The sequence below is a fragment of the Notolepis coatsorum genome, assembly GCF_963971535.1.
Source record: "Notolepis coatsorum genome assembly, chromosome: 2".
NCBI lineage: Eukaryota > Metazoa > Chordata > Actinopteri > Aulopiformes > Paralepididae > Notolepis > Notolepis coatsorum.
This window is the reverse complement of record NC_140166.1, coordinates 163,908,289-163,919,428: the sequence shown is the minus strand read 5'-3', so window position 1 is coordinate 163,919,428 and position 11,140 is coordinate 163,908,289. Positions and strand designations below refer to the sequence as shown.

Here is an 11,140-nt window from a genome sequence, read left to right as displayed (position 1 = left end):
CCGTTTGAAACGAAAAACGAACTCACACAACGCATAGATATATATAGAACACAACGAACTATCAAAACGTACACGGACCCATGCAGTATGCGTGTACTATACCAAACCAAGCCGCATTTCTCGGAGACGCTCTCTGATTGGCACTGACTGATTGGCCACTGACGCGTTTGCCCAATCCGTGACGAGCTGTGTCTTTTTCCCATTTCCACGTCAAACAGCCTGCAAACTACCTGGCTTTCTATCGCCATGCTCTAAGACAAACTCTAACCTTAACCAACTTCGAAAGAGTGCCTAAGCTTAACCGTCGAAAGAACTTGCCGTCACGCTCTAAGACAAACTCTAACCTTAACCAACTTCGAAGAGTGCCTACGCTTAACCAGTGTAGAAACAGGCGTCGGCCAATCAGAGAGCGTCTCCGAGAAATGCGGCTTGGTTTCAGAAGCTAGGCAGAGGGGTCTGTGCGTGGTCAGGTAGTCTCGCATACAAGTCTATTCGATCATGTCTCTAGCACCCCCACAGCCGTATCTGCAATCACTTAATTGTCAAGGCTCTCATCCACATTCATTCATTTGACCCCCCCGCAATCTCCTCTCCGATTTCAGAATCCCGGAAGTGTTGCGGTGGGCGGTGACGACACGTTTCCTGTTGAATGAAAGGGGAAGTGAAAGCTAAACACACTGGGACGCCTAGACTCAGGCGAGCGTTGTTGTTGCTTAGAGATATAGAAACCACGTTTAATAATAGCATTTAACAACACCTAACTTTGCCTACCGAACCAATACAAATTATAGTTGCATTTGCTATTGGATGAAAAGGTAAGACAAAGCGCAGCGATCTTAAATGGTTCACTCGTTATGCTGTAAACTACTCAGATGATGTGACGAATAAACAAATCTGAACTGTCGTATCACGCTAAATAAGATGGTCCCGACTTGTAGTTGAGTCCGGACTCCGAAGTGCTCTTACTTTTAATAACCCTCTGCTTAGGGGTCATTCCCTAGACCGATGACCCCACACTGAGACTATAATATAGGTTCCCAAAATGAATGGAAGTGAACGAAGAGCCAGACACCCGGGAGGATGGTAGCAGTGGTCGCTAGCTTACTTGTAGACTAACTTCTGAAACGTGACAAGTTTTACTAAAGTGAAATATGTATTATGTCTTTAACCATTAAAACCCTGTCGCTGTGTTGCCACCAGCTATTGTCTGTCTGGACTCCAATTCATAGTCCTGAAGTGTAAACAAACTAATGTTGTATATTATAGTATTATTTTGTTTGTATTCCCCCTGTATACTACATGTTTACATCAGGGGACCCAACCTCAAGTTTGTTTGATTGATTGATTGAAAACTGTATTAACAGATTGCAGAATGGGTACAATACAGTACAGCTCAATTGTCACACTGATGTCGAGGCATTTATTAATAAGAATTAAAATCAAGTTGTATTATAGACGTATTATGTTATGTAGGGCACGTGGGAGGTTTGTCTTTGTGTGTCTTGTCTTTTCGAGTCTATCAAACATCTTGTCTTTTTTTTTGTACCTCATCAGCAATGGATTATCATTTGCAAGACGGGAATATACCGTTCTTCATCATAATAGAGACAGGCCGCATATGCCACATCCGGGAGTCCACATACATCAAAATAAAAAATAAAAAAACGTTAAAGAAGTTGACCGTCACATGCATGGGCTCAATGATGGAATATGAACTTGACGTTTCCAAAGTGGAGCCTTTGAGTATTCAGCAGGCGGAACTGATGCAGGCCTTGGAGACGGACCGTGACAGGCTGAAGTGGTTCAAAGAGAAAGAGACTCTACAAACAGCGCAGGGCCTCACTGAGAACACAGAGGTTACTGTGGAGCTTCATGGGAAATGGCTGAGGGGGATTATCCGATATATTGGAAATATCCTAGAGAAAAGGCCCTTGGATCCCATAGCAGGAACCTTCTTTGGGATTGAACTGCAGGTAAGGATCTAAGCGAAGTGAAGTATTTTACAGCAATCTATTTGTGTCAAATGTGCAGTTTGTCTCAGGCCATCAGGCAAGTCTCTTGACTTCCAAAGTCTAGACTGAAAGCAAAAGGTGATATTGCTTTTTCGGTTTCTGGCCACTAGACTTTGGAATAGCTTCCCTAAGGTTATGTTTGTAGATTAGGTCTGTTTCCTCTTTTAAGTTTATTTTGAAACCATGCTTTCCTAAACTTGGCCTGGGATTGTTGTTGTGTGTGTATGGTTGATCTATATAATATGTAGGCTAATGATTTGTTATAATTTTTTTGCAATAATGAGACTTTATTATAGGGAGGTGTAGTGGTTACGTCATTGTTGTTTCTGGCCGGTCCACCTCTTGAAATCGCAATGTATTTGCCCATTTCTAAATTGTCTCGTTTAAAACAAATAAAGCGTGAACATTTGCATGGTGTACCTTTCTGTGCGTATTCATCCACAATCTATAGCTCAACATGAAAATATTCGCAATTAATCGTAAAATAATTACGTTGCATTTTATTTCAACCAAAAATGCTTAAACAATAATGTTAGTGATGGAAGGGAACTCATTTTGTGCAAAAATGGAATGCTTGCCAATGTTCATGAGGCAGAATTGTTACAATATAATTCATTTTCCCAATGATAAATCCCTAAAATGGGTGGACCTCGCGGGCGGTCCAAAGTGACGTCAGACTACACCTCCCTATTATGTTCTGTTTATCTAGTTTGTTATATTATATAATTATATTGTAAAAATTACATATTATATGTGTAATTTGTCTTTGTTTGTTCTGAATACTGTATGATTTGTTTATTATTATTATTAATCATCATGGTTATATTGTAGGCAATGTGTGGGAAATCCTTCAGTGGTGTTTGTGTTGTTTCATTCAATCCAGGGGAATGACAGGGGAAAAGGACATACTGATGGGACAAGTCATAGCAAAACCCGCTTCACCTGTAACAAAGACTGTGGTGTTTTTGCCCCATTTTCAAGAGTCAGGCCTGTAGTGCCCACCTCACTGCCCCCCAGAGTTAGAACCCAGCCTCAACCAAGGTAACTAAAGGAGGAACATACTGCACAATGGGTGCTACTGTATATGTATCGCACAATTCTTAGCATGTATGCGGAAAGCGTCATCTATTTGAGACCAGAATCCCAATTGGAACTAGAGGAATGCACTCCATAGAGTCAACTTTACTTTCACACTCACTCAACATTTTACTGGGTAGATGACCGAAATGAGAGTTCCCTGTATTGCCATGGCTCATCAACTATCTAACCAATGCATATTGATACCATCAGTAGGATATCACAAAGGGACGACACATTTCAAATCTCATCACGAGCGGACAAGCTGTTGAGTTCATGGTTTTAATTTTGTGAGAGTTGCATCACCATAAGGCTACTCCAAACTTCACAGGCCTTTTCGCTATAGTAGGACAAACACATCTGTCAAGTTTGGAGCACTGATAAGTAGGGATGGGAATCGAGAACCTGTACTACAGTTCCTAATTGTCAGTTTCCTGGAATTGCATGCCTCTGTGACTATCGATTCCTCTCATCGCTGCCATGTTTTTTCAACAGTTGCACATTTTAAAACAATAACGTTAGCGCCACGCATGCAGCCATAGCAGACTATTTGATTCCTTGACTAGGAAAACATAAAGGGCTCGAAATTGCGACAGTTTTTGGTTGCATATGCTCCTGAAATGCTCCCGCTGTTTCTATGTGCAGTGAAAAGTGAAAGTGCTTTGCATTCCTAGTCATTCATTTACGTGTAAACTAACGTTAGCGGCTAGCTAGCTAAATAGCCATGCTCATGATGACAGAGAGAGAACACTGAGCTGGCATGGGTGGGGGCTCTCGCGGGAGGGAGACGTCTCTCTCTGTGTGTGTGTGTGCAGCCATCAGAGGAGGTAGAAGCCTCGGAATTTCGGTAGGTGAATTGGGGCTCAACAATAAATGATAAATGACAATCAGAAATGTCAAGTTGCATGTTGTTATTCTAACCAGCTTAGTTCTGTTGCATTTCCAATTTATTTATTGAAAGTATAAATCGATCAGGAATCGATAAGGGAATCGGACCGATAAGCAGAATCGATAATGGAATCGTATTGGTAAAATCGTATCAATTCCCATCCCTACTGATAAGTAAGACATCAGTTCCTGTTTACCATGTTTATCTAAAATTCAATTGGATCTGGTGGTCACATGATTTGGCCTATCAACTATCTAAGATAGATGCATTTAAAGGAACGCGGAAAGCGTCTTTCTCCGGAGTCAGACAAGAGGATAGATACCAATCTCCTCTGTGTGTTCAGTAGAAAGCTATCTGGCTGCAAGCTAGCCTAGCTGTTGGCCAAAAACATCTCTCCCGGAGTTTTAAGCTAGGCTAGTGGTCTGTGTCCACTTATTTGTGCTAAGCTAGGCTAGTTACATTGCTTGACGTCTCAGTGTCTTACGTGCCTAGGCCTCTGCCGATCCCCAAGTCCCTTGTGGATGTCCGGACCCCCCAGTCCAACACTGATGTCCTGATCATAGGGGACAGGGTCACCTTCTATCCTGACGGCCGCTACTTTGGTCGCCACGGAATGGTGATGGACCTGGAGGATCGGGAAGGACAGCAGTTTGTTCACATCTCCACAGTAACTAATGGTTTTGTAGTTTGATTCATTTGACAATTTTACAACAAACGCCACGTGCAAAAGTGTAGCTTTACCCTCTTAAGCCCGGAGCCCTATTTTCTGAAAATCCGCCTAAAATACATACCTATGTAAATGGAGTATTGCTCCACTTCTACAAGGCCATTTGCATGTTCTTGGTATCTAGGGACATCTATGGACCTCAGTGAATGTATTCCCAGTGTCAGAAATATTGTGTCTATTACTAGGCTTGCTTAAATTGTGATGAAACAAAGGAGAATATGTATTATGATTTTTCTTTGCATCTTTGACCGTGAATAACACCATGCAAAAAATTACCAGACATGAAAAACTGCCACTGAGCTCATTCAGTACCTTCTTGAGATCACGTGTACAAAACATCTAAGGAAATGAATAAAGGGAAGATGATTAAACGGAAGGTTTTGTAGATACAGTACTGAATTCTCCCATCCGGACCAATGCAATTTGAAATATTATTATAGAATATAGAATAGCAGGCCTATAAATGACTTTATTATAGCCAATTTGCACATTTATGGATTGGGCCAAATCTTATCTTTCAAATGGCCGAGTTCAATTTGGTTTTAGTATCACCAGGCGTGCATGAGGAACAGATAATGAAATCTACTGTATGTACAGTAGGTTTCTTATTCTTGCAAGAGCTCTGCCATTTTGAAACTGATTTCAAATAGGATGGTTGCTAAATGCTCAAAATAGGGGAGACAAACTAACTGCGCTCCAATATATGCCAATAATGTTCAGTTTTGTGGTATACAATCCTGAGTAAAAAAAAAAAAGCAAAAAAATAATCAGGAAGTCATTTGTCAAAATTCTAAACGCTCAGTGAAAGCGCTTGATGGACTTCTGGTTTGAGATGTTCGGGTAAGCGGCCATAGAAAAGGGCTCCCGGTCAAAGAATATCGAAAAAAGGAAGTAAAACTATCTAAAACTAAATAAAAAGTGACAATTCAAGGATATAAGAGAAAAGGAAGGATGAACACAAGAAAAAGCGAGAGAAAAGGGACCCAGAAGAAGTACAAACACCGGAGGAAAGTTATCGACACAAGGAGGTGGCGCAGGAGGTAATTCAAGCTACCATGACGCAGGGCGACAGACCAGAGATACCCACCTGGGTAGCGGCGCTACAAGCTAGCATACAGACTAGCATACAAGCTAGCGCAATAGCTAACCAACAAGCTAGCGCAATAGCTAACCAAGCTAACATGCAGAGCATTCGGAGCGACATCGACAGACTGGGAAGAATTAAAGAAGGGTCAGGACGAGCTCAGAGAAGAAATAAATAAGAGACTCGAGACAATTGATGGAAAACTACAGGAACAAGAGAAAGATATAAGGATGCTAGAAGGAAGGACAGCTGAAACGGAGGAATGGAATACAGAAATACAAAAGTCAAAGAAAACATTCTCAGAGTAGCCTGGCAGACGAAGATGGAGGTGGAGAGGCAGAGAATAACCTTCGACCATGACTATTCAACAGAGGTGGCTGTAAAGCGTCGGAGCTATGTTCAGATAAAGACTCTGAAAGGGAAAGGAATCAGATTTCAATCACCAATGACCACGCTGAAGGTTCATTGGAAAGAAGGCATAAAGGTGTACAACGACGTGAGGGAAGCGACGAGGGACATGGACCGGAGAGGATGGAAGGTGCCAGGAGGAGAAGAGGAGAGACCGATGCAGAGGTTGGAGGAGGCGAGAAGATGGACCAGGGTCGGGGGACAAAGAGGAGAGGAGAGGAGGACGGGACGGTGAAGGAGATCTGAACCGATTCAAAGCGGATCAACTGAGAAGAAAGACGAAAAGAAAAGACACAGAGAAGGGGAACAGAGAGGAGACGAGAGGAGACACGGTGATCCAGGGAAGGATAAGTACAATACACGTTAAACTGGTATACATGGGACACACACAATACAAGTAAAGGTAAACATGAAAAGGACTTATACAATGAGAAGATGGTAAAGTACATACGAGATAATTATACCAAAAGTAATAAAAAAACAAATGGAAATGTAAATAAACAATGTAAATATAGAATGGACCGAAGGACCCATGTCACCCTTTTTTCTTTTCTTATTTTTGTCTTTGTTTTTTATTTTTATTTCTTTTTGATACTGTCTTTATAATTTTGTATGTTGAACTGTATTGTCTATGTTGTTGAAAAAATGAAAAAAAAAATGTAGTAAAAAAAAAAAAGCTCTGGATGTCCTCTTCTCAAAATGACTCAACATGACTATATTCACGACGGCCGGTAATTCAAAATGGCCGATTACCGCGATAACAACAACACATTTAAAAAAACTAAAATCGCACTAATAACACTTTAACCTATTGGTAAACAAACGTATTGATGAAATATACATTATAAGAACTGCTGTTGTGACATGGTTATGATGTTTATTCTTGAATACATTTGAGAAAAAAATGCGATAATTATGTCGGACAGTCTGGAGAGCTTGATTCATGACGTGATGTCATTTGCGGTCCGGCCCAGGGCGGGCCGAAGAGGCCCAATCTGTGATACAAATATAAACAAGATGGGTAGCCGCACCACCGTAAATGAGAAATCAGAATGTAGAAATCTTCTCATTCTCTAGTAGTTGATTGATGTAAATACATAAATTATTAACAAAGTGTATCAAGGATACATACAAAGTCATGGTCTTAAGTGGTGTTTTCAGTCGTTAGGTTTAATCACAACACGTCTACCACAGGACACAGATGAGAACGGGAAGAGAGGCGGGGAGGTCAGCGTTCCGCTCGGCTGGGTCATCAAGGAGGAAGTGCTACCCGCAGGTTTGAGAGCTTGATGTGATGTTGTGTGATGCTGTTTTCCCAAATTCTGTCTTGAACTTTACACATGATTGTCTCTCGTGTCTTGTCTCTCGTGATTCGGACCGTAGAGCCTGAATACATAGATACCGACGCGCCCCTGGAAGCACCGAAGCTTGACCGGCACCCCTTGGGTCTGGACATGGGCTATCTGGTAGAGGTGGACATGGCTTCTGATAAATGCTATGGGAAAATCTGCTGGATAGGAATCCTGCCCGATCGACGAGAAACCATGGCTGGACTGGAACTGGTAAAGTATACACTACCCCCTGCTGTTTAGACTCAGAACTACACTAACGTTGCACTGAACTTGCAACATATATATATATATTTACCGCATATACTTACTGAATATACTTGCATATAATCCTTCTATATAACTACTTATACACCTGCACATAACCCATATAACTCTGTATGATAGCATGTACAATAATGCTGTATATACATATATTTATTCTTACTTTATATATATCTATCAACATCTGTCTGTACATACCTGCATAACTCTTCCATACTGTTACATATCTGTACTATATCTATATCTGTACATATCCCTTACCTACTCTTACTAGTTACGCTGCTGGCCAGTATGACTTACTACCATAGTATTGTTATACCTGTATCACTGTACTACAACTCTGTACATACATCTGATTAGCACTATTACTCGGTAGTACTAATTTATACCCGGTTTAATTACCTGTACATTGTATATTACTATTGCACTTTACTGTTACATTTGCACTGTGGTTGGATGCCAAACATCTTTTCGTGGTACTGTACTTGTGATGTACTATATGACAATACATTTGAATCTAATCTAAACGGTTCATGTAAAAAATATCTGAGCCATTCAGTTTGCCCACCACAGTTCGGGGCGTCTAGAGACCAGACCGTCCGGTTCACTTTGCTGCTATAGAACTCTTTGTTTGGCTGCTCGGAGCGGGCTGATCGCTTGCTCCCGCCTAGATCACTAGCTAGAGGAGACCCAGGAGGCGTGAATATTTTCCCTAATGGAGTTGCACTTCCGCGTTCGGTTTGCGCAATCTGATTGGCCACTGACGTTTCTGGTCATGTGACATGTGTGCCAATCGTGCGACGCCTGTTTCTATCACCGGTTAAGCTTAGGCACTCTTTCGAAGTTGGTTAAGGTTAGAGTTTGTCTTAGAGCAGGGCGATAGAACACCAGCCCTGATTCCAAACTCTAACCTTAACCAACTTCGAAAGAGTTGCCTAAGCTTAACCAGTGATAAACTAGGCGTTAGGTAGTTTGCAGGCTGTTCGACGCGGAAATAGGCACAGAAACAGGCGTCACGCGATTGGCGCACATGTCACATGACCAGAAACGTCAGTGGCCAATCAGATCGCGCAAACCGAACGCGGAAGTGCAACTATTAGGGAAAATATTCACGCACCCAGGACGAGAAGACAGAATGATGTAGGGAGGAACCCTTTATAGTGAGAGAGGGGGAGCCCCATAAGATGGGTCAAGTGGGTGGGGGGAAACACAGGATGGGGGGAGGGGTTGAAGACATGTTCTTTGAGGGGCTGAGATATGGGGGGATACTTTTTTGGGGGGGAAATACCATGATACTTTTTTGGGGGGGGGAATACCATGATATTTGTTTTGGGGGGGGGGAAATACCATGATACATCTTTTTGGGGGGGCAATACCATGATCACATCCATCTCAACTCTGTCACTGTTTCTGTCTCCAGGAGAAGGACATAGGGTTGAGTGACGACGGCACCTTCAAAGGGGAGCGGTTCTTCACCTGTCCATCCGGCAGAGCTCTATTCGTCAAGCTGCTTTGCTGCCGTCCCGACTCGCGCTTCCCCAGAGCCAATCACAGCGAGGGGACTGGGACAAGTAAAGGTCAGACTTTTACCCGTCACATAATAATAATAAACTTTATTTGTAGAGCACCTTTCATACAAGAGTTGGAGCCCAAAGTGCTTCACAGCAGTAATGTAGACACAAAATAGACATAGGCATAAAATTAGCATAAAACTGGCATAATTATAGTCATAGGCGGTGGGTGAGCTGAACATTAGGGGAGGCTATAGTTGGGAGTCCTTTTTTCTTTTTTGCTTGCGCAGTGCGCACACTGCCACAAACGGTGCTGTCCATGTTCTGATTTCATACAATACACACCCACTAGGCTACTACAGCGAGCCCCACTCATTTCATATAGTGCAAATTAAGTGTTCAAATGAAGGCATCCAATATGATTAACCATTGGCTTACCTTAATGCAGCAAATAAAAAATGCGACGTTTCCTCTTGGGATCAATGATCTTTTCTGCTTTAAGTTTGTCTGTGAGATCACTTTCAATGTAAAGCAGATTGTTGTTTTTCTTAGCCAGTTTCGGATGCGCCTCATTGCTGAGAAAGACCGTTCACAAGTTACGGTGCTGACGGCAATGAAGGAATGAAGGAAACGTTTTCCGTAATTTGGATATCATCATGCTTTGAAAACAATGTACATACAGTAGCTCTAAAAAGTTTCCACGATTTGATTAACTCTGACTCTCATCATGCCCTCGTAGAGCAAGCCCTTGTTTGCAAAGATAAAGCAACATACAATAGCCTCAGGTGATCCGGTGTTATGCCCAGGGGCAGCCCGGGCAGGGTTCTGAATTACTTTTTGTATATGTTGCCTTGAAAAAGACTGTATATCCATTTTGCTTATTGAAATTTGACAAAAAATATCGCGCTTGTGGTGTTCGCTATAAAGCGATTGGCGGGCAGAAAAATCCGGAATGCAGATGTTTACAAAAAATAAATTATGCTTTGCTTCAGGATGTGATTGGCTACATTATTTAACCTGAGCCTACCCATAATCACCAGATTGTCACCAGGGGGCTGCAGCGACAACACGCACACAATATAGTAGTAGCCTATATAATGCTGCACACATATATTATATATAATTTTCTAAATTCCCAGCATAACATTTGGGCAGGTTTAGCCTACCCTAGCCTTCATTACCCACTGCGAATGCAGACAGGCATAAAATGTGCAGAGAATTGACATTAAAACCTTCCCAAAAATGTTTAATAGATTTCTGTCATGAAGGTTAAATAAATAAAAGGGGGTTCGATTGGAGCCAACTCAATAAAACTTGGCCACACATGACACCCTTAGCAACATTATTATGATTGGAGCATTGTTTAACCAGTAGGTTGGTATTATTCTAGAAGGAGGGGCATAATATATTATCTATAAGCGGATAGATCTATCAGTTCCCGGTTGTCTCAGGCTTATTTGTTGTGAAACCTTTGTGGAGCTTAAATAAGCCTTCTTGCTACGGAGTGTTTTATTCAAAAGAATATTCAGATGCTAAGTCAGATACTTTGATTCCGATCAAGTGTGGATATCTTTGGTACTAGAGGCTGACATGTGAGTGGATTTTGACTCCCGCTCCTTTCCCGTCCCAATCCCGAGCCAAACTTTTATAGAATCCCACTCTCACCCAATCCTGCTCCGTTTTTCTTCCTCAGTATAAAATATGCAGTACATGGGTCACATCATGTCTGCCTTAGTTAAATATAAAACCACCAAACATTTACATCTAACATTGCACTGTAATTATTGAATAATAATACTTGTTCAAATATCACTCTCGT

At 41.7% G+C, this 11,140-nt stretch overlaps 1 protein-coding gene across 1 annotated transcript in view; it reads left to right on the top strand.

Annotated features, from left to right (window-relative positions):
• The first annotated feature begins 669 nt into the window (after positions 1–669).
• cyldl (cylindromatosis (turban tumor syndrome), like) overlaps positions 670–11,140 on the top strand; it is a 54,052-nt gene continuing 43,581 nt past the window's right edge. Inside the window, exons 1-7 of the mRNA XM_084307624.1 lie at positions 670–815; positions 1,555–1,973; positions 2,896–3,053; positions 4,471–4,645; positions 7,392–7,473; positions 7,581–7,759; positions 9,231–9,387. Coding sequence (XP_084163750.1) covers positions 1,557–1,973; positions 2,896–3,053; positions 4,471–4,645; positions 7,392–7,473; positions 7,581–7,759; positions 9,231–9,387 — 1,168 coding nt within the window. The 5' untranslated portion in view covers positions 670–815; positions 1,555–1,556. The remainder of the gene's footprint in view (positions 816–1,554; positions 1,974–2,895; positions 3,054–4,470; positions 4,646–7,391; positions 7,474–7,580; positions 7,760–9,230; positions 9,388–11,140) is intronic.